At 29.2% G+C, this 25,840-nt stretch overlaps 1 protein-coding gene across 7 annotated transcripts in view; it reads left to right on the top strand.

The window, feature by feature from the left end:
• Rtnl1 (reticulon) overlaps positions 1-11,423 on the top strand; it is a 296,105-nt gene extending 284,682 nt beyond the window's left edge. For all 7 annotated transcript variants that reach the window (XM_075369928.1, XM_075369927.1, XM_075369930.1 and 4 more), the window contains 2 exons: positions 3,473-3,578; positions 7,959-11,423. In XM_075369928.1, the coding sequence (XP_075226043.1) occupies positions 3,473-3,578; positions 7,959-8,016 (164 nt within the window). In that variant the 3' untranslated portion in view covers positions 8,017-11,423. The remainder of the gene's footprint in view (positions 1-3,472; positions 3,579-7,958) is intronic.
• The last annotated feature ends 14,417 nt before the right edge of the window (positions 11,424-25,840 follow it).

Genomic DNA, 25,840 nt, shown 5'->3' with positions numbered 1-25,840 from the left:
GAATGAGGATATCACACTTTTTTGTTGATGTTATCAAAGGAATTGTATTAGTTTTCCAATAAAAAATAATTGGACTATTTACATCCCCCCCAAAAAAATAGAAATATGTGACATCATAGACTCTTAAGAATAGGCTGATGTACATGTTTTTTTTTCTATAAGCTTGAATAATTCAGTTGTAAATAGCATTAACAGATTAATTTATTGTGCAAGAGATAAAATGATTTTTTACTTTTTTTTAACCCAAGTAAATTTAAATTAGTTTTATTTAAATTGGGATTGTCCTTTACTGTAAGGAAAAAATTCTTGGTTAGTTTTAACTCCTCACTACCAGCCTAATAATTGTAACAGTTCTTCCAGTGTAGTCAGCAATTTAGAAAATTTGATTAAAGATATTCATCTCATTTATAAAATTACAGCCTCTTTTTTCCCCCCAATATTGTTATCAAAGCCATTACCAAAACCATTCTAAAAGTACTTCCTTTCAGCTGTTACATTTTTGCATCTGATATTATTTTTTTTGTTGAGAAATGAGAATTATCAGTTACTAAAACAGGATAAGACCGATGTTTCAAATTAATTTTATCAGCAATTTTTTTTTGTATTCATACCCTGAAATATACTTTATCTCTGGCCCTGTTTAAAGATAAAAAATGATTCATTATGTACTGATGAGTGCCTGATTCAGTCATTTAATTTTGTAATAATAACCTTTGTAATATTATCTTATTTGAATAAATAATCCTTGTAATGTAATATTTTTTTAATGTCATTAGTTTTAATACTAAGTTTTAACATTTCATTCATTAATTTCCTGATTTCCAAATGTTAGGTTTTGTAAATATAATTTTTCTATCACCCTTAGTTTTAAATATATTACACTTTAAAAAAAATTAAGGGAAAATATAGTTAAAATCTGAAAAAAATTATCATTTTGCATGGCCATATCTATGTTAGAATGATTTTTCTGATGTTTTTCTTTTATAAATAGCCTTAGGCACATTCCAAATTAATGTCTAACAGAAATCAGCTAGCATGTTAGTAATCCATTTCCCTTTATAGCAGCTTTTTGTCACCGAAATGTCTTGGTGGAAACATTCACCATGTTCGTCACTTACGTCTCTGAGGTTGTCTGGAAAAAATCCAGATGTGAGTGGAGGAAATGTATTCTCAAAGACATATTGCATCTCATAGCTCTGTCTGAAGTAAGAAGTTGATTAACAATATCGTGGTAATTATCAGATTTTTGTTTGCCGAGAAAATTTTTGCAAATGTCTTTAAATGAAGCCCAAGCTACACGTTGTACATTATTTAACATGAGTAAATACATCGTTTTTGACCAACTCTCTTATTTTAGGACCAACAAATATAACTTCTTTAATTTTTCCTTCACTTACATTCGAAAATGTCTGCCTGATGTAAAAAATCAGGGGCCTTCATTGCTTTTACAAAATTTTTCGTTAGTCCTAGCTTGATATGAAGAGGGGGTAAAAATTTTTTGGGTTCAACTAAGGGCTCATGAATAATATTTTTCCCATGTAGAGTTAGGTTGTCTCGTTTCTTCCACTCTTTGGTAACATAATGTTTATCACTAGCTTGGCTGTCCCATTCGCAAAGAAAACACGTACTTAGTATAGCGTAACTGCATGCCTAACAAAATAGCTATAACTTTCAATTACCACATATTTTCCAGCTATGTTTTTTATAATTTATTTTTTCAAGGATGTCTTTCATCAAATCGTATGTCTCTTTCAAATTAATACCATAAGCGATTTGTATCGAAGTTGTGTAATAGAACCACTTTTAAACTATATTTGGACGAATCTATAAAAAGGCACCAGTCCTCGGGTTTAATGAACTTGTCCTAAGTGCAAAATAAGCTCATCAATATTTTTACAATAAACCAAATTATTTTCATCAAAAAAGAACTAAGAAAGTTCTTTTTGTCGGGTTCAAAAGCTTGAAATTTTTGTTTCCAACCATGCAGTCTTGATTCTAACAGTTCAGCTTGACTTTTTTAATAAATAAAAATCCGTTAAAATCATTTAATTCACCTTGTGATATAAGATTTGGCTTATTGGAAGATAATTCAAAATCATTGTTTTTCTTCTTCAGTACTGTCTGATTCTTCATCGCTGTGAAATATACATTCACAGGTGGCTCAGTAACTGGAATAATTTTACTGTAAGGTACAGGCCTGATTGCAGATTGCAATGAAGGATAATTTACAGTGTTTAGATTTTTTCACAATTCCAGACACACTTGTTAACAAAAGTAACAGTCTGTTACGTGATCCTTTGGTTTACACCAAACCATAAGTACACCAAATGGTAAAGCCTTCTGTTTACCTTTTAACCATTCTCTTAAATATACAGAACAATTATTGCATGCTATATGAGGAGCCCACATCTTATCCTGATCACCAATTTTGTGCTGAAAGTACAAATGATATGCTTTTTTAATTAAAGGTGTAATGTTTTTTCTATTTGATTTTACGGTAAATTCACCACATACATAATAAAAGGCATCCAAGTTGTTTACAAAATTACGAGGCATTACCACACTGCACTGTTAACAATCTTAAGAAAGCAATAAGACTGAACAAAATTAATTCATTCCGAAATCCAGTGCTTAATACAAACACAGCTGTGTTTTCACCCACGTGTTTTGACCTGCACAGACATGATTAATCTTGTCCATGAAGGCTCACTCTTTGGTATTAGATATGATGATATAATATGTGATTATGATATAATTTTTGTCTAGTATTGTTTGTTTATAGCTTACAAATTATGTTAACTGAGTTAAACAATAAAAAATGAGCTAACAAAATACAATATAGGAACTTAAAATGCTAACTACATGTTGAAAAATGAAAAAACATTCCTTTTAATTCATTTTTGGTCTTTTAAAGTATTATAACTTTCAGCTTATTTTTTTTCACCCTATTAGTAATTGTTCTTAAAATATTAATTATTGTAATATTAGTTATTAAAATATTAACTATCAGTTACTGACAAATTATTTGAGTTTATGTTTATAAAATTTTGTATTTTTTTGTGATGAAACATTACTTTCCTGCCTTTTAAACCTATTTATTCTGATCAATAATAAGTTTTCTAAAGGGATAGTCATTTCAGAGATGTAAACATATCTCAACTCAAGTAACAGAAACTAGGTTGTGTGTGTTGTAAACAATTTTTATATAGAAAAAAAAACTGTTGTTTGGTGTAAACATTCTTTCAAAAATTTGGAAAGCTAGGAATAATGATTACATTATGTTTACAAACGTACATCTAAAACATTATTCCCATAAATTACCATTTATCTGTAAATTAAATCTATTACTCTAAATTTAAGATTGATGTATTACAAAATCTTTTTTTTTTACATGCATGAATGTTCTTTCACTATTTATTTATTAAAAGAATATATACATATTTACTTGTGCTGTAATTTTTTTTTATTTCAGCATTCATTGCATTGTTCACACTTCCTAAAGTGTATGAGAACAACAAAGCACAGATAGATGCGAACCTCGCTATTGTACGAAGCAAACTGACAGAAATTACGTCCAAGTGAGTATTGAGTTGAATTTAAAATATTTGAAAAGTTATGTAGTTTAGATATAGGAAATAATGTATTCTTAAAGAGTATATCTTCTATGTTACTGATTGCTGTTAATATTGCATGTGTTGCTAGCTGTGTTGTTTTGGTAAGTAAGATAACTATGGCAGTAATGTTTCCGTTATTGTCCACTTTCCTATTATTTGTCATTACCAGATGTTTTGTATATCCCTCTCTATTGTCTTTTCATATGTAGTAATTTTGGTTAAACTTGTATTTATTCTCAAGAAGTTAAAAATGGAATTTTGTTAAATGTTTATATTTACCTTAAATAATTAGCACATAATGACATATTACTTTTTATTAAAATAACTTGCTAAACATTCTTTGTAAGTATTTTGGTTGATGTTTGATGTTCTTCAAAAGTTTTTGAAAACATGTGCACACAAAGAAATCACACTACAAAAAAGTTTAAATATAATATAAAATTTACAAATTAATGTAAACAAATAAATTATTAATGTAGTTTATTAAAAACTGTTTGTTCAGAAAATAGCTGAACTTTATTTTGTATCTTTATTATTAATTATTCAGATTATTAGTCCTTTTCCCCTTAGTACACTCTCCTCCCTTATTTACACATTTTTCCCAGCAGTGTTTACACTTTACAAAGCAATTCTGGATAGCTTGATTAGAAATGGCCTTTAAGGTTCAGAACGAATTTGCTTTAATATCATCAATAGTCTCAAAACTCCTTTCATCACTGAATTTTAATTTCAGAAATAAGAAAAGGTGCCAGTCACCTTTGCAAGGGGGATAGTAGGTGAGTAGGGAGGCTGAGGAAGGACAGTCATCTGATTTTTGGCACAAAATTGATGAATTGGCAAAGTTGAGTGTGCAGATACATTGTGTTGAAGGAAATATAAATGTTGTCCTGCCACAATTCTTGTCTCTACAGATTTTTTCACATAACTGTTGTAAAACGCCTCGATAGTATGCATGGTTCACTGATACACGTTGCAGCAAAGATTCATAATGTACAGTTCCATTAAAATAAAAAAACAGAGAGCATCACTTTGATATTCAATCAAGACGAGTTTTTTTGGTGCGTGGAGATCCTTTGCCAACCCATTGTGATGATTGAATTTTTGTCTCGATGTAGCCGTATACCCAGCTTTCGTCTCCCATTATGATCCTTTGCATGAATGTTTCACCATCATTGGCTTATTCATGAAGTTGCCAACAAATGTCTACTCTATGTTCTTTTTGCTGTTTGGTCATCAAACTAGGAACAAACTTTTCTGCAACTCGATGCATGTTCAATTTTTCACTCAGAATGTCATGACATGATCCAGTTAAGATGCTAAACTCTTCTAAAGCTTTCTAACATTCAATTGGCGAATTGCACGTATCAGATCATTGATTTTCTGAACACAACAGTTCAGTCATCAGTTGGAGTCCAAGGGCTTCAATTGAGAGATGTCCACTTTAAATCATAAAAACCATTTGTAAAATGGTGCACGACCCTTAGCATCATCTCCATAAATAAGCTTGTTTCAAAAGTTAAAATGTTTCTGTGAAAGTTTTTTTCCCAGTTTCATGCAAAATTTTACTTGAATTGTTGCTCCTGAAAATCACACGTTAGAAAAATCACACCTAACACTTACAAAAAAACACAATGCACTCAAATAACAGTAACACTAAAACTAAATGAGATATCAACAATCCAAGAACATGTGGTTACAGAGTTGGCTATGCGGAACAAAGTGTTCCAAATGCACATCACTAAATATCTCTGTTGGTACATAATTAAAAATGTTCGGTTATTTTCTAAACAGACCTTGTATTTTTTATATTACTGATTATTGTTGTAAATATTGCCTGCATTACTAGCTATGATGTTTTGGTAAGTAAGATAGCTATGGCTGTAACGTTTCTGTTACTGTCCACGTTGCTATGCAACAAATCTTTGTTGCATATTTCACTTAAATGCCTGAGCACATTGTACTTCAACCATGATTCTCCTTTGAATGTTATCCACTCCGTGTGTACCTAGTCCTGTGAATACTCCCTTCTTGTAAATGTCCTGCCCAATTATTTTTTAAAGTTTCCATTTCATTTCCTGCATCTATTTCTCTATTCTTCATTTTCCTCATTACCAGATATTTTATATCCACCTTTCTATTGGCTTTTCGTATGTGGTAATTATTATTTTGTATTAAATTTTGGTTAAAACAGTGATTATTGTCGAGAAGTTAAAAATTGAATTACTTTATTTATTTACTTTTACGTTAAATAAATTAAATTAGCACAGAATAAGATGTTATTTTTTATTAAAATTACTTACTTATCATTCTTTGTAAGTATTTTGGTTGATATTTCAGGTTCTTCAAAGTTTTTTTTTGGAATTTGTGTATTCCAAGTGTATTTGTGTAAGTTGAAATATAATATAAAATTTACTTGCTCAGTAAAAGTAATGTAAACAAATCAATTTATTAAAAACTATAGTCAAGAGTAAGGCAAATATTTAGCATTTCATGTGTGGTATTAATTTCTTCTTTTCAGAATGTTCAGTTTTTAAACAGAATTTTTTTTTTTAGTAATATGAGAATTTTGTTGGACAAATTTTTTAAATAACCAGCATTCACTTACGTTTAATTCGTTTATCTTTAAAATATAACTTTCATGTTTAGTTTTTCACCCTATTAATAATTTTTATAAAAATATTAAGAATGAGCTCACCTTTAAATAGCATTAATGTTCAAAGCATTTTTTCAATACATTAAAGCAATTTTGTAAATAACTATAACCAATTTTATAAGTATCCATAAAATAAAATTGTAAGATTTCTAATTGTTACAGAATTTAGTTTATTTTTTTTTTTAATACAAAAGTAGTTCACTTTTGATGTAGAAACTAGTATCCAGTAATCTCTGTAAACATTAATAATATTTAATTCCTTTTATTTAGATAAAAAAATTTTATTTTTATCTACAGTTTTTATCCCTTTTGTTTCAATTAGTTTTAGCAATCCTGGATACTAGACAGAATATTAGATCTCTTTCAGATGCATTCAGTGGAATTTGAAAAATTCCATAATGAGATAAGCAGAAGTATCTTTGCAATGTTATATCTATATAAATGCATATTCTTTTACCCTGTACCTTTATTTGATATTTACCTTTATTTAACAAAGATATTTTTTATAAGTCTTAGTACAAAAATTTTCTAAATATTAAATTTAAAAATTATATAGATTTAAAATGTATTAATAACATTGTAAACAGGATTATATATATAAGTTTTTTTTCTTTTCCGATACAGTTTTAATGTAAATCTAATTGTTAATAAAAAGTTTCACAATGTAGCATGTATATCAGCATGAATATTATTAATCAACTTTTAAAAGGGGCAGCCTTTAGTAATTTCAGAAATTAATGCATTTATTTAATTTTTTATTATTCTCTGCACACTAACTGATATTCTAATGTCTCACTGAGTAATAATCACAATTAAAATATTAAATTATCAGGCTTTTTAATAAAATCAAGTTTTTCTTAATTTTCAAATAATTTTATAACTAATTTTTGTTAACTTATTGGTAAAAAAAAATGTTAACAGTTTTAACTATAAATTTTCTGATTTCCATGGCGGAGTGGTAGCGTCTGCTTTTTGCGTGGAGGTACTGGGTTCAAACCCCGGTCAGGCATATCATTTTTCATACGCTACAAAATTCTATTAACATATCCCATGCACAAACATTAAGTTAATGTTGCAATACCATGAAGCCAAAAAATTACTGCTATCTGGCACACTATGTGATATGGAATATTCGCTTTTCTTCTTTTTTATATAATTTGTTTTATTTTATTAACCATATGTTCGACTCTTCTTTAATAGTTAGTGTGTGATTTGCAATCATACTATACAGCTTAGTCACCAAACGTGTAAAATCCAATCTTATTGTGTCATAATTAGATGTTAATTTATAATTCTTTATACGATTCAGTGTTTGTTATTCACAGTCCACTAAACATAATCAAAGCAACTCCATTTTTAAGTAATTTAAAAAATAAAGTATATTAGTAGTTAAAAACTGGTAAAACAGTACTATTTTATGCTACACCATGATGTTCCTTTGTTCTTTTTTTGAATAACTTATTTTCTTATGCTGTTAATGCTCGAAGCAATAAAAGTATATTATAAATTGATAGGTGTTACTGGATTAAATGCTCCCTTCATTCTGTGTCAGCGGATCTTGTTTATCCTCATTGATTTTTTATATTTATGTTCTGTCCTTTGAATATCAGTTTATGGACTTTTTGTAGCTTTATTTACAGTTTATTACTGTGATAATTGATATTATTAATTTCTTCTTTTGCGCTTTTCAGGATCAAAGCTTCCCTTCCAATTGGAAAGAAAGAGGCTGAAAAGGACAAGGATCAGTAGATGTGGGAGACTGATAAATAATTGATAATTTATTAATTAATTAATTAAGCTCGTAAAGTGCAGCAGTAACTGCCAGCCCTTTTGATGATGACTTAAAAAAAGAAGAAAAAACAAAATTATAGATTTATAAAATAGTTCTACATAAATATGTGGCGGACTTACTTTTCTGAAATCATTTGTTTTATTTTTATTTATTCATAGGTTTTTTTTAATCGATCGTAAATTTAATTATAATAGCATAATTATTTATAGGTTGCTTATATACATATAAAAAAATTATGGTATAATTAACTCATTTTATCACCATTTATTTTTTTTTTTTTTTAGAATTTTTGTCATTATTAGGTATTAAACTGGTGATAAAGTAATTATTTATATATTTTAACATTGAAATTACTTATGTTTTTGACTATTAACGTTATATTTTATTATATTTAATTAGCCGTAAAATATATTATTTTGTATTGTTAATGAATTCTTAATTAAATGGTTGTTGATTTTTTTTTTATATAATTTTTGTGTGTTAAAACTTTTATTGTTAAAATAAGATTATCATATTTATAAAAATTGTTTTTTTCTTTTGTTCTACATTTTATTTATTCACTAAACATACTGTTGGAACTTTCTGTATAGAAAGTATTATTAATAATAATTGCACAAATGATGTAGTCTTCTTAACAAAAGTAATGTTTGTTGTAATAGAACATTATTAAAGAAATTGAATATTTTAATTTTTATTATAAGTCATTAATTATAAATTGCTTTAATAAAAGTTTTACATATATATATGTAAAATTTAAATTATAATATAAAGAACGAACAGTACTTGGACTGATTTTCTTTTGTTATTGTATAGAATTCTCTTGTCAAATAAATTTCATTTGGTGCGTAAAATGTCTTATTTTTATTGGAATTGGCATTTGTTTTTTTTAATTACTCCAATTTTTCTATTTCTCATAACTACGTTATTCCTGAATAAAAGAAAAAAAATCAGGTCATTAAGCCCAATGGGTTTCATTTAAAATTGTTTACACTGTATTTTATGAAATATTATGTTTTTAAACTTAAAAATGAACAATATTATTTTTTTAGACTTTCATTTTAATTAACTTATTTTGTGACATTCATTTTCTGTATAACTATTTGCAGAATTCGGCTTTTTAAATAAAAACTTTACTCAAAGCTTCTAAATATAATTTTTTGAAGGATAATATTTTTACATTTATTTTTAAAAATACGATTTGATAACATTGGATTATTGTTTATATATATTTCATATATATAATATTCTTGAGAAAGGCCATTTATAAAGACGGCATTCTATTCTAATTTATTTTTTTACATTTATTTTAAAAAAGCAAGCACGGCCAATGAGTAAGCTGCCCCTTTGACTCCCTAAATTTGGTTTTTATATAGGTCAAGATATAAATAATTAATTCTGAAAGAATCTGAAAATGCATGAATTACCCAAAATATATGTCTTTCATTGGCTTCCAAGTTATAAAAACTACTAAATTACAAAAATTTTTACCTTGGCAGAAAGATAGTTGCTTATAAGTCATAAAATGAACAACCATATTCATTTACCAGGGGGCTTATTGATCAGTGACAACTGACAAATTTGTCCTGCCAGTTTTTATCACAAAGAAAATTTAAAAAGATTAGTTTATAATAAAGATGATTATGTATAATTAATTTAATTTTGTCTGAATGAATAATATTTTAAGAGGTAAATAAAATTTTATATAAAAATTAATAAATCCTGTATGTAAATAATCAATCGGTAAGCATTTTCATCGTAAAAATATATGTACACGTTAGTTTTTCAAACTCAAATATATATTCATACATTACCTTTTTATTTTCATGTATTTAATAAGGCATAAGAATAAGCTTAAGTTTTCCATCAAGACTTTTTTTAATGCTTTTTATATTATATATAGTGCGTAATATATTATTAATTGATGTACAGAATTTTGGAAGGGTAATTAATTATATACATTTTAATAACGAGAATAAAATATAAAATAAAATAAAGAATTTTTTTATAAATAATATTTAATATTGTTTTCAAATATGAAAATGTATATTATATTGTTAGAAGTTTTCTTCATTTATAACATTATCAAGAGAGCACTGATAATGTAATGTATTATTGTCATTTATTGTGTCGTTTTTAATGGATTTATTAGCTTGTACTACCTCTCATTCGCTTTATCCGTTTTATTATTCTTGTTAAAAAAAATGAGCTGCATTGTGATTTGTTGAAGAACTAAGTGTTTTTTTAAGTTATTATTTTTACATATTTTAATCTTGTTTGTTGCTTACTTGTAATAATTGTTGTTAGTCTGTCTTTATTCTCCGGGACACAGTTTTTCTAATTTACATTTGAAGGTTAGAAAATATTTTATCACAATTATTTTATGAATTTATTTATTTTTATTTACAACACTACCACATAATATTAATGCGCACATTTTTTTATTTTAATGTGTATTCTTTGTATAATTTTCTTTATAACGTATGGGGTTCTTTTATGTAAGTTTTTTTTAATATTAGAAAAACATATAAAACTATAGCTTGCATAATAGTATATATTTACACTTATAAATGCTGTTGTACAGATATTATTATTAATTACAAGAATTCAAATTAAATATTTGATACTCTTTATAAAATGAAATATTATTTTAAATGCTTTAAGTTCAATTAGCATTAAGAGAACTTAAAAAGGGAAAATATATTTGTAATAAGCATTAGTTATGTTTTTTTTTTTTTATTTGATCATTACATGATTTAGAATATATACTCATAAGATTAAATAAAACCTTTTGTTTCATTTAGTATTAATTATGTATTATTTTTAGCTTTTTTAAGGAATGCTAATCAGGGAAAATACAGATTGTGACCATAAGTAAATTTGAGTTGTGTGCTGAAAATATTTGTTCTTAAAGAAAAAGAAAAATCATGGGTACGAATAAATTTTTTTAAGATTAATAAATGTTGACAACCCTTCTATTAATTTCTTCATGTATGTATATATAATTATTTATATATGTGTATCTGAAGCATAACTGTGATTATTTTCGTCGAAATGATAAAAGAACACTGTTTTGATAATCTATTTTACTTTAATGGTGCAATGGTGACTAATCTGATTGTTTAATATTGAACTGTGCTCTGTTATTAAGGAATACAAGATATGAATTTATTATAAATGTTATAAAATTAATTAAAAATATTGTTTATGATCATTGTGAATAGTCTTTAAGGTAAAACTAGTTCTTTTTTCCCTCCTATAATAAAGTAGGTAACTTATCAGATGTACAAGGTTCTTAAATGAGAAACCTACTACTGTGCTTTGTACACAAAGAAAGAAAAAATAAATATATAAAATTTCAAATCGACATTGTTGTTGAAATATTTTCTTAATGCCTTTATTGGCAAATCCAATGGGGGGATGACAAGGATCCCCAAAATTTAAGAAAAGGAGTCTTGGAATAATAATTATGGCAAATCCATTGAGAAGAAAACTTTTACCATATTACTCCAAACATTCTCAATTTATAATCAGAAAATAGCCATTCCTTTTAAGTTCTGTAGGTTAACAGTGGAATTGTAATAATTTAACACTGAAATCTAGTTATAAAAACAACACTTTTAGAATTATGGTTGTCGATAGGTGTCATCTGGGATTAGGAGTTTGTAGCAATTTCGGTCAATTTCTCTAGTGTGATTCATTAAAGACACTAGTACAGTGTATTATGTTTTTTAACCTTTTCTACTATTCTGTACTGTGCTTTTTGCTACAATCAGTGTGGTTGAAAATTTAACCCTTTTTAGTCTATTGTAAGTTATTCTTGTACATCTTACAGCCAAGGAGCATTGCATTTAGTAATAATATTATGATTACAGGTAAGCTTATTTATGTATTACTAATTATATAATTTAAAAAAAAAATACCTTATTAATTGAATGAGCAAGTTGCTACATGTTCTCCGATTTTTATTTTATCCATTAGGCATTTTTCCTTAGTATTTATTTATAATTTTTGTTTCCCGATTTATGTCCTTTTTTCAAAACATGTCAGTGAATGTAATTATAAGGTTAATTATTAAAAATGGCTTGTGGTGTTTAAAAAATAAAGTGAATCCTTTTGAAAAAGTACAGTAACTTATTTACAATAAAACCATTTGTAATATATTTTCCTACTTTAACAACTTAGAAGCTTGGAAGAAAAATAATAAATTTCATATCTATAATGTTGTTATTCAATGTTGAATAAATAAAAGAGAAGTTCTTAGTGATTATGAATGCTCAGAATAAAAAGAAAAAAAATTCTAAGAATGATTTGTAAAATGTACATTTCACCATAGGTACCATAGGTATTGCTTATGCTTTCGTGGAAAAGTAATAGGAGAAATATGATTTTTTGAAACAAAAAAAATCACTGGTTTACACCCTTGTTAGTATTCATTCAAGATAAGATGTATTCTGTAATTAATTTTAGACAATAAGAATAAAATATTGCAAAATTTATGAAATACCAGATGATTCAAAAAGGAGACTTCACAACTTTAAAAACATTAAAGATTTATTAAAATAACTTACTGGTTCAGTTGAGGTCTCGTTTCATAAAAAAAAAACCAACTTTATTGTCCAACATTCATGTTGGTTCGATATGGCATCCATTTGTAATGCTACATACATACCACCTGAAAAGGTTTCTCTTAGTTGTTCCACAGCAGCTTTAGGGATGCGTGGGCTTCCTGGTGATTTTGTAATAGAACAATGCAAAGGTCTCTACAGAGGTATGGTACTAAGAGTAAATTTTATGCCTACTAGGAGGCTCCCTACCATACTCTCCACAAAGATCATATTAAACTGCAAATCGTGAAACCAAAATGCAAGTGAGCATGTTCTGCATCAGTAAATCTTTGACAGCGCTCCTGGCAGAATTCAGTACTAATGAACTACAAGAGTCAAAACTTGATGTCTTTTTTGTGAAATGAGACCTCAACCAAACTAAACTTTTATATGCTTCTAAGATCAGGTTTATTGGATTATTTAAACCTGATGAAATTTGGGAAGCGAGGTGGCCATGCAATTGGATCTTCATGACCATCCACCAATGTGGTAATTCAGTATCAAGAAAATCTCAGACTTCTAGGTGGTAGTGAGGTGATGACCCGACTTGCTGATAGTAATAACTTTCTCATCTTTGTCATCATCATCTAACTGAGGAATTAAAAAATTTTGAAGCATGTCCAGATAAACAATACAATTTACGGTTGCCTCTTGGAAGAAGAACAGTCTTTGTTTGCTTAAGACATAAGAATTATTATCGAGACATGGATCTGTTTAGTAATGCCAATTTCTCACATGCCAAAGAAATTTTAGCTTTCTCTTGTACTGTTAATATTCATTACTTCATTTAAATTACTATTCCTCATTTATTATCCTCTACTAATTAAAAAAAAAAAAAAAAAAAATTTTCCTTTGTCTCATATTTTATGTGTTTGCCTTTTGTTGACCAGACCTATTCCATAAAAAAACTATTTTATGCATTTGAAAAGTCTTGCTTTTTTCCAATCTGCTAGTGTGATCTTATAATTTATTTCAATGTCTGAAACTATGGTAAGATATATTTATTACATAAGTAATCGGGTAAAAAATTTGAAAGTTCAACATACTTTACTCTAAAACATTAATTATTTACTTTTCACCAAACTGTCATTTAGATTTGCCAAGTACTGAGTTAATTAATTAGATGATATTTGAAGAAACTACCCTAGCAATATGCAAGATCAGATTTGCTCATCAATTAGTAACTGAATATAAAAATCTTATTGCTCGAAAAGAGGCTTCAGATTTAATACGTGTAATGTTGCATATTGAATTTAGTAGTTTTGCATAGCTTCTATAGGTAAACAGAACAGTTTATTCATTAACTACTGTTAATGTTGTTCTTACAGTAAGTCTATTATAGTGTTCTTTACATTTGTGTAGTAATGTTATTTTGTTGTAGATTTTAATCGAAGTGATATTTAATGTTATATTGCATAATACTGAAAAAAATCACTGTCGCTCCTTTTAATGACTGATATAAAAAATACTCAAATAAAATGAAAAAATATGCCCATGTGAGATTCAAACCAAAAATAACACACTTTAGTAGGGTTAAACTGTATGATTATTACGGAAGAAATTCTTATGTGGTTGATGATAAAAATATTTTATCGTATTAAGTAAAGTTTGTAATAGGACAATACATTTGTGTAGCTTGTAAATTGATTCTGAAATGGTATTTTATATCTTCCTGAGCTACTCTTATATATAGCCCAGGAAGAATTAAAATGGAAAATTATACTTTTTTATTAGGAAGTGAAATATTGTTTTTAATTAAAATTGTAATAGATGTATTATTATCAACATTGTCTAAAGGGATCTGATTGAGAAGTTGTAGAAACTGAAAGATTTTTCTCTGTTGGGTTTTCTTACAATAAGGAAAAAGTAGGAATAGATAAGTATGTTAAAAATCAGCATTATGGGAAACTAATAATTAAATAAATAGCAGGTCTGTAACCTGATATAATAACAAGTGTGTTTAGGAGCTAAGGCAACAAAATATTTGTTACTAATATTCAGTAGCATGATCTGTCTATGTATCAAGAAATAAAGGCTATTTCTTTGTCTTATGGTATGTACCTCATTTATTTCATTACTACCTACATAATGATGTTTACATCACTGGGTAACCTTCACTTTCATGCGTTAGCTTATTTATTTCTATATGTGTACATACATACCCATTTTATCTATTTTTTTTTTTAAATAAAAAATGAATCTTCAAATTGTTTGAGAACAGAAATTAATATAATTATATTTTTTTGTACATAAATACTTAAAAGTATTTGGAAACAAGCAATAAACCTCTAATTATGTAATAAGTATATAACAAATACTATTTTTTTCAAAATGGTATTGACCAAAATCATTTTCAGTTTGCATTGAAGAGCTTTCTTAAAATAGTCATCTTCATTTGATTTATTGACTTTTATCATAATAACTATTAAACATAATCACACCTGATATTGACTTCAGAAATTTTATGGGATTGTATGTGACCAAAGAAGTATATTTGGTCAATTTTTCTAATATTTGTTTACATCAACTGTAAGGTCAATGATTTTAGAAATCCCCTCCTTTTGCAGGCTAGCTCATCAATGATATGCTAGAATCTGCCGAGCAACATCTTTCATGAGATATAAACAAAAATAATCACTAGTGGAATACTGAGGATCAGATCTGGCTGTAATCATTCACAGAATTCAGACTGAATGCTGGAATTTGTAAATGGCTTTTGTATCCTCAAAACTGAAGAAGGGATCAAGGAAAAGATATGATGGTAAAAAAGAACAATCTACCTGTTGAATTAGTTTATCATCTTGCTCAAGATCCTAGTAGCTGTGTAACTCCACTTTGAATTCCCTTCCATAATTTAAAAACTGCAGTCTAATATGTAGTGGTTTACAAGATAACATAAACTTTACTGTGCCAGGTTACTTTCATATACATTGGTAAAGTATAGTTTGTTTCTTGTTCTAATTTCTAAATTGTTCAGTGCATAAGAAAATCAAGTTGTTTAAAAATATTACAACAAATATAGAGACTAGCCTATTATTTTTTCAGATGATTTCACTTTAAATATTGAAATTTTTCCACTATTGTAAAGTTAATTTAACCAAACATGAGTAAAATGGAAACATACTTTGTTTCACTGTGGAGCTGAACATGCATAAAACTGTTAACCTGCAAAATTTCAACAGGAATCCTATTTAGTAAACACATTAAACTAAATTTGCTCAGTTTGTCATTAAAAATTAAAAGTATGTTTATTGCAGTTTATAAATCAAGAGTAAATTTTACATTAAAATTAAAGAGAACTAAGATTCAAATGTCTCAACATATTTATAGATTGTGATTTTTTTATTTTGTAGTTATATTTGCTTGCGGTGTGGTTTAAGACTAATTTCACTTTGCCATCTGGACTTTTTCAGTGTCAGGTTAACCAATCCTGGTATTATTTAAATTTAGTAACAAGAGCAGGTATAATCAGGGCCATATTTAGGCAGACCTGGGCCCAGAGTGGCAAATTTGGGTAAAAATATGAATTATTTTTTCAAAAAATAAAATTTTCAAAGTAATTTACAATTAGCTTTGTAGTATTGGTTATATGTAGGGTTGCCATATTTCTCCCAAGTCAAACCTGAACACCCCTCCCCTGAAACAATATTAAACCACATAGTTTTTTCCTCTTGCCGAGATCTTAATCTTTTATATTGACATTTCCTTCGTGGCTAATACTTGCATACGTATTACAGTGTTTACAAAAGGCTTCGTATTTAGTTTTGCCTTTTTTAACGAACGGATATGTCTCACTGTAGTTTTCAATAAATTTGCACTTTCTCTTTGGCATTTTTACGACAAAACTAAAAAATATTTTATATATTTTAAGCATTAATAACCATTAGAATATTAAAAATGCCATACAGTATTAGCAAAACTCACGTATTATTAAATAAAACTGCATACATTGTCACAGGTAGTAAATTGTAGCACTCTGTCATATACGTCAAAAAATGCATTTCGTATTAACAAAATTTAAATACAAATTAAACATAAATGTGCAAAGAACAACATATAAAACTCAATCAATGTTTAGCATTATATTAGGTAGTCTTGCCCAATCTGCAGTATTGTTCATAGCTGATGTATTTAAATTAACCGTGTGGAGATGACTGAGTGGTGGAGAAAGCATGATGGGCTAACGCTGGATACAGTTGATATGGAATGAAACTGAAAGAAATGTTTCTACTTTCTACAGCGGTTAATATTACTGATTTCTAATTCAATGCGAAAGCAGTTTAGTCGATCAAATTGTTTATGTGATTGTGACTAACATTGTCAGTGTGTTAGTCATAGGGAACGACTAATTTTCCAAATCAGTTTGTTAATATTTACGTTGTTAAATTAGTCGTGTAATTTCAGGTGAACTATTCCCATGACTAGTCATTTGTCAGGTGTCATCTTGTGTCATTATGATTTTCCTACTATTCTGATGTTTCAGTAAAAGTTTTTCATCAGTAAAATGTTTACGATATTTGTTTTTAATGTAGCTTGCTTAAGTTCAAATCATATTTCTAATGTATTTATTTTATAAGTACTCAGTTCATTTATTATACTTCTGGTTTAAAGTTAAATGTGGTTATGTTATTTTAACAAAATAAAATGGTTGGACGCTAAAGGCTTAGTGATTCAAAATACCGAAAAGAAGCGGGTGAGTTTAAAATTTATAGATTCGTCTACCTCAGCACATGTGATATCATTGTGTCCTGTACAGCCATAACATACACCAACTTGTTCCTTTGTGTAACCATCTTTATTGTGACCAAAGTTGTAACATTGGAAGAAGCATCTGGGATTAGGTATATATGGCCACACATGGATAGACAAGTAACCCAACTTTTATTCTGTAAGCAACAATCAAACTTGAAAAAGTTAGAACTAGTAAAGATGTTGTTGGTAATCAACACCATTCTCCTTTCTCATGATTCTGTGCATAACATGACTGACTGCGGTGACAACTCCTCTGTAATTTCATGTAACTACATCAGCCAAGTCATGGCAAAAAATAATTCCCTTGCTGAAATTCAGCGTCTTATTGGGCTCCATTAGTACTCCATCTTTCCCTACCTACTTACATATTTAAGGCTACTAGTTTCTAACACTGTTCCTTCATTATTGACTTCAATAAACAGGGTGCCACTCCTAGTTTTTTAACAGATTTTGGAGACCCACAAGCTGTTATGAGGCTCTTATTTGTAGGAAGGAAGAAACCTTTCTAAAGTATTTATCTTCCTTGCTGGAGATTTCACCAAAGTAACCATGTACAGGTAAATTTCAGTCCCTTCATAACATTTCTTGTTTCTTCACCACTAGCTAAATCTTTAGGTGACAAAGTTGGTCGAAGTCTGTTATAACTCCTGAGTTTTTTAGTTTTTTTAAGTAGACCAACAACTACTAAAGAAATATTTGGTGGATCAGACATATGGTCCCACAAGTACCAGCGATATAACAGAACGCTCCCATCTGTAGCTAGGGCTGCTTACAATTGAGTTCACCCTGATGCTTAGAGGACATTATTTGAGACTCACTACATACAATACATACATCTCTTGTACATTCAACAAGAACCTGTGAGGCGCACCCCCCTAGGGAAGCATGATAACACTAAATGGGGGGCGTGAGCATATCCAAAAGATAATGTTATTAAAAAAATGATTAATTTACTGAAAGGAAAGAAAAAAAATGAAATACATTCTGACATAATAAATAATAAAATACACATTTACAGTGATATAAATAGGATTGTATCAGTACTGCACAATGTATTTAATAATTAACTTATCAATACTATATTATTATTAGTGACTCCTTTGGGCCTGTCTTGTAGAGTAAAGTTTGTCGAAGGAAGCCTTAATATTAGAAATAGACACCAAGTTCTTTTTCTATATTTAGCTGAAATTTATATTTTGCCTTCATAGTAGCCACCGCAGAAAATCCCGTTTTGCAAAGGTAGGATGATGAAAATGGTAATAGAAATGCTCTTGTTTTCAGTGCAGAAAACTCATCATCCATCCCTGCCCAAAATATAAAGAATGATTTATTACTAAATTGTCTTTTGATTTCACCACTTGCCGTGAAGACTATGAAGATTTCTTCTTCCGAAGTTGAGAGCCCTTTGGGAGTATTTTGAAATGGATCCCTAACCCAATCGTAACTTGTTATCAAGTTGTTGTAAGCAAGAAAATATTTTTTGAAGTTCTTTGCCAACATGGCTAATGATTTTCAATGGTTACAAAAACAATTTTCACATGTTGTTCTTCAGCCTTGTAAGTTTTAACTCATTCATCCACATTTGTAGGTTTTTTGCTTTAAATTTCTGCTCCACAATTCAATTTTATACAAAAAGCATTCACTTTTTTACTTGTATCCAACATATGTGTATTTGCTCCTTTGAATTGAAGATTCAAGGTATTTAATTTCTCAAATATGTGAGCAGAAATTGACCAGCTCAATTTCATCACAAATAAACCATCTCAAAACTTCTCGGTTTCTGGTTGGTTTCCTCTTCTAGAAAAATGGCGATTTCATCTCTTAATTCATAAACATATTGCAAAAATTTATCACATGATAACCATCTTGCCTTGTAATAAAATAATAACACTGAATCTATTGCAACCATGTCTTTACAAATAGCATAAAAGATTCATGATATTAGGGGTTTCATTCTTATATAATTTACTACAGTTACAACCATTGTTAGCATTATATTCAGACCAGGACTCATTTCTTTGGAAGTCAGAGCTTCTCTGTGGATCATTCTATGTGTCCAGACCCACTGTGGAGATTGTTGTTTCACAAGTGCTTGTATACTTTGGAATCTTCCAGACATTGAATGAGCATCATCGGTGCATATTCCAACACAATTTTTCTACTCTATGTTTGCCTCATTTATAAAATCATTTCAGGTAGCAAATAATGTGAGTGCTGTTGCTTTGAGTTCTACTGGTTTGCAGAAAAGTAGTTCTTCTACAGCAGACATACTATCACAAAATCAAACATAAGCAGTGAAATGAGCATCTTTATTGCTATCTGTTGCCTCATCAAGCTGAATTGAAAACAATTTGTCATGCAACTTCCCAAAAAGCTGATGCTGTACATCTTCATCTATATCCCCAATTCAACGGGCAACAGTGTCATTTAACGAGGTATTGACTTCAATTGTTTGTCAAAATTATCTTAAAACATAGTTTCTACAATCTCAATTGCAGCTGGCAGAATAAGCTCTTCATCAGTGGTGTGAGTCTTTTTACATCTGGCTATTTTATATGAAACTTTGTATGAGGCAAATAAAACTTTTTCATTCATAAGGTTTTTTTTTTTAAATGTTGTTTGTTCTTCATATGATTGTAATTTAATTTGAATTCTCGGGTTTTTTAACGTTAAAGCGTTTCTAAATGTTGTTTAAGTTTATTAGGTTTCATACTGTCTGCTGCCAAAACTTTTGAGTAATTGACACACAGGGGCCTTTCGTCTTCATTTACTTCAGTTCTGGTAAACCCAAAATTTAAGTATTCTTTAGAATATTCTCTTGATTTTATTTTCGGAACCATACTCATCTGTGCACTTGTTGATGCTTCACCATTATCATATAATGCTCACTTACATCGACTTAAAAATTTATCCATGATTCTGTATAAATCTACTGCTGTGAATATTTAATACCATGAATTGCAATTAACACGAAAATTACACAACATACACATTCACGATAGATTCAACAACGATAAAAGGATTGACTCGACTGAGACTGGCAGGAATTGAATGAGATGCAGCATTTACATATGTTTGTGCAGACATTCTTGAATGTTCAAGACTAATCGGAACTTCTCGTGAAGCCGTGAGAATGCCCGATATGGTGGATGTAAGACAGAGAGGCATCGATTCTGGTTTTGTCATTGCAGCGGATCGGTGCTGTCAAATATTAATAAATTCACTTATTCTTGGCAATTTTTAAGGTTTGTGATTAAGGTCTTAGTGTAGCTTTAGCGTCAAAATACATTATTATTGTAATTGTACAAGAGGGGGGGGGGGGGGGTTGATGAAAATTGGGTCACAAATACTGAAAGGTTGAGAAACAATGATGTACATAAATGGTCTGCATGTAGACCATTTTACATGCAGACCTCTTTGGTTATGGTTGCATTTCGTGAGGTGTAAACAGCATTGGGTGTAAATGTAAGAAGAAACAGTGTAAGATGTTATGTTGCTGGTTATGGGTATAAGTCGTAATTTGTGTAGTGTTTGTGATTTGGTGTATGTGTATGATGTAAAAGGTTCAGTGTATAATGGGAAGAAAAGCTGTAGAGGCTAGGACTGGGGTTCCACTAATAATGGAAACTACATGATGTGCGTGAAATTAATTGCAAAGCTTTACCCTTTTTTAAAAACCCACATTGATAAGTATGGAAAATCTGGTCAAAATAAATCATCTTGCCTTTCTTCTACAGTATTTGATGAATTGATTGAGATAATGGGCAGAAGTGTTATAGAGAGAATCTTAAAAGAAGTGAAAACCTCAAAATACTTTTCAATAGTCGTTGATTCAACTCCTGTTATTACAAATAATGACCATCTTTCATCCTATGGTATGAGAATGAGTCTGGATATCCTGAAGAAAGCTTTGTGATTTAAAAAAAAATCAAGGTCATACAGAAAACAACTTGATTTAGGTTTAGAATTTCTTATAACTCATGGCTTATACATTCAGAATTGCTGCAGATGATCATTCGATAACACTTCAAATATGTCAGGGTTCTATTCTGGTTAACAAATTGGACTAAATGAAGCAAATCATGAATTATGGTATTATGTGCTATGCTCAGTACATTTCCTTAATTTGGTGGGCTCTAGTGCAGCAGAAAGTTGTACTCTTTCTAAACCATTCTTTGAATTGTTACAAGAACTCCACAATTTTTTTTCTTTACTGATCCATCGATGGAGTGTTCTAAAATCATTTTTCAAGCCTGGTGAAAAAACTTCTCCATAAAATCGCTGAGCATAACAAGATGGTTGGCCAAGGAAGAGGCATGCAAAAGCTTCAACAGAGATTTTGAGGCAATTGCAAAGGCTCTCAAAAGTATAGTTAACAGCCAAAATGAAAATGAAAAATCAAAGTACTTCTAAGAAAACTTATTTGCACTGAAACTTTGTTTATGGTGGCACCCTTATGGGGTGACATTCTTAGTAAATTTAACTTAATTAGTGAAAAGAAAAAATCATGTCATATGAATGTAGCTATAGTTGTACAAACCTCTGATTGCATTTATGAATATACTAAAACATATTGTCTGTTTAATTTCTATAAGATAGCTGGTGAAAAAACTATTTTTTTTTTTTTTTTTTTTTTAAGACTGTTCAAACTGTCTTGAAACTGAATTTGATGGTGAATCTGTAGAAGACAGGCCTAAAAGGTCAAGAAAAACAAAGAAGTTCTTTGATGAATCTGAACCAGGAAAGGAGGAGGAAGAACAAAACACAGACAATAGTTTTCTAGAAAGCTTTGATATGATCCTTAATAAGCTTCTTTCAGGCTTGAACAAAAGAATTGCTGTTTATATTGAGTTTCTCAGCAGATTCTGCTTCTTAACAAATCTATGCAGCTTGAATGCCGAGGAAATCACCACAGCAGCGTCTTCTTTGCAGAGGATTTTTGCAGTTGGCATTGAAGAATCTTCATTTGTTATCGAGTGTCTTCATTTAAAAGGACTTTTAACTCAAAACAAATTAAACAAGACCAATACTGAAGAAATGTCATTATCACAATTTAACAAATTTCTAATATCAAAAAATCTTCAGCAGTTATATCCTAACATAAGTATTTGCCTTACAGTGTATTTATGTACACCAGCAACAAACTGTGCAGCTGAAAAATCATTTTCCATACTATCAAACATAAAAAATTATTTGAAATCTACTCTTTCTCAGAAGAGATCGGTTCATCCAGCTGTTTTGGCAATCAAAAAAGACTTGACTGTGAAACTTAATTGTCATGATGTTATTAATGATTTTGCTCATATCTAAGCAAGACGTAAGCAGTTTTGATGTAATACAGTTTCACTTGTTTTAGAAATTTCACATAAGTAAATTAGCTTATTAGGTAATATAACCTCTATATTATGATTGAAAATTGCTGTCTGTTAATATCTTTTTCATTATGTTTTGAAAGGTCGATTTTCACCTTTGTAATTACAGTAGTAAAGTATAAAAGGTAAAATATAAAAAGGATAAGTTGGATTAGTGTTGGTTAAAAATTGGATCCAAACGGAGGATAGCTGAGGGGGTGGGATGTGATAGGTGGTGGTGGATATAGGGATGGCAATTTTGCCTGGACCCATGGATGCAGACATTTAAATCCAGCTCTGGGTATAATAGAAATTGTTCTTGAGCTGAAAATTTATTCATGTCTTGCTAGAAACTGTGCATCCAATTATATGATAATTCAAGCAGTTGGTAAATGAATTTTATCAAATTATTTGTTACATATTATTAGAAAAGACCATTATGTAAGGTCAACATTTGGAACAAAATTTCCTTGTTGTGGGCTCAAAATTAGTTAAACTAACTGCAAATCTTTTACAAGCAGCTGTATCATATAAACTAAATAAATTTTATCGGCTGTAAATTTGATAACAAATATATTAGTAATCATTAAACAGTATAATATAAATTACAATAGTCTAATTGTCTACACCTCAATATAAAATAAATGAAACATACAAATTACATTAAATTTTAAATCCAGTAAATGAGTTAGTAGTAATAAATAAATATGAATGAGTATTAATTAATTTTTAATGATTAATATATAAAAAAGAAACTATGAAAATTATCACCAACTACGTGCTGTTATAAATTATAATTTAAAATTACTACTTTCAGAATAAATTAATTTATGCATAAATATATATACTTAGTAACACATTTACCTAAAAATACTGTCAGTGCACAAAATCTTCATAGTTATGTGCCTAACTAAGTTAGCCTTGTAAGTAACCTATCACTTAACTTAATTGTATTTAAAACAGTACATCTTATTTCTCTCTCTCTCTCTTTTCCTGTTTAGCCTCCGGTAACTACCGTTTAGATAATTCTTCAGAGGATGATATGTATGAGTGTAAATGAAGTGTAGTCTTGTACATTCTCAGTTCGACCATTCCTGAGATGTGTGGTTAATTGAAAACCCAACCTCCAAAGAAGAACAACTGTATCCACGATCTAGTATTCAAATCCGTGTAAAAATAACTGGCTTTACTAGGACTTGAACGCTGTAACTCTCGAATTTCCAAATCAGCTGATTTGGGTAGACCCGTTAACCACTAGACCAGCCCGATGGGCTACATCTTATTTATTATGATGTATTTATAACAGTAATAACTGTAAGCGATACATTTATAAATGGGAAAGCCCTCACTTACTGTCCATTTCAAAAGCTAGAAAGTTAAAATCTGGCATAGTTATTTTCAAGTGGATATTTAGGAAAAACACAATTGTACAAAATTTCCCACTGACTCACTCATTACTAATTATACGAAGGTTATTTTTATTCAAGGTTCGATTGGTCACGAAATAAAAACCCGCGAAAAATCAGATGGACCTTTGTGCATATGTGTTGCGCAGCGTCTCTAATATTGCCTTCAATAACGCCGCGTCACATCGTTTAGTTCTGAAGACGCAGCTAGCACGTAAACATGTCTACAACAATAACATCTCCCGCCAAGTGTGAAGTACGTGTGGTGATTCTATTTCTTCAGGCTCAGTTTTATGATAAATGTCTTAATTCACGTGGCGGTTAGATAGAGAAATAGTAGTGTAAGGTATGTAGTTTAAGAGAAATAAAAAAATATTTATTCTGAAAACTTTATAAATATTTTTACAATGAAACGGTCTTTACAAAATAGTAGCATTTGACAAGAAGTTTTGTGTGCAAAGATCAAAATTAAGTAGATCAAGTTATATACTTGATCTACTAAATCTTCTCGATAGCATTCGAAATGTAAGAGAATTTCCTATCTATAGTCGGAATAACTTTTTTCTCCTTCACCAGCTCCTCAGATTGCTTGAAACGTAACGACGACTATAAGGTGATCGATCACATATATTCATTAACATAAATACGCAAAATAGTGTAGAAGTCCAGAAGATCAATTTTTATTTTACTAGCGTTCCTATTTGCTAATAGTAAAGGATATTTATTCGAAATTCCCAACAAACGTATTAATTACTAATAGATATGAAGCTTCTACGTCATTCGATGGATAACGTTTTTTAAGAAACCAAGGGAATGAAGTTAAAGAATCTCTGAATTACACTAGCGCAGTCAAATCTAAAGTAGTAGCTGATAGATTTTCCTGTATAATAGCATTTATAAATGAAAACTTCAGGAATTGAACAATAATGAGATACCCGTTGATGAAAATGGAATAAAAAATATTTCAGTATATTTCAGCTTTTCTCGTGTTTACCTGGTTCACCGGCCCCGACAGAAACTGTTTATCATTATCAACGAAGTTTGAATTTGAAAAAGGACACTCTTAAACCTATTTTAATTGTAATGTATAATTTTGTATGAAGTGTTCTAATTTTCATGAATACAAGAAAAACCCTCCTTCGTAAAAAAAACGTATTCACTGGAGAAGCAATGCACATAAATTAAGTAGCAATAAGAAAAATAACGATATGTAACTTATAAATAATGAAATATTACACTTTGTGCTGTGCATTTGGTTGGTCAAAAAGGCGACGGGAAACCACTGCACACCTCATTTTTCCCAATAAGTCTGTAGCTTGTTATTCTTACAAATGCTTCTCCTGTTATCAGAAATGACTTTTACTTCGTGTCAGATCACCTATAACCTTATTTTTTATACATAGAAGTGAAAAAATGCTATTACAAAAAAATCAATTTTATATTGTAACAAGTGAATAAAATTTTCCAAAATTCTACGCATGAAGAATGACTTGTTTTTGATGGAAATAATTTGAATAGGGGAAGAAATTACGGAATTTATAATCACTGAATTAATAAAATTATAAAATAATTTCTCAGCAATAAAAAAAAAAATCAAATAAAATTAGATTAATTTTGTTTCTAGGAAACGTTGTTAATAAATTCTCATTTCTCTAAAAGGAGTTACAG

Source organism: Lycorma delicatula, chromosome 6 (assembly GCF_047948215.1).
Source record: "Lycorma delicatula isolate Av1 chromosome 6, ASM4794821v1, whole genome shotgun sequence".
NCBI lineage: Eukaryota > Metazoa > Arthropoda > Insecta > Hemiptera > Fulgoridae > Lycorma > Lycorma delicatula.
Note: the sequence above shows the minus strand (reverse complement) of the source record. Positions and strands in the feature narration are given on the sequence as shown.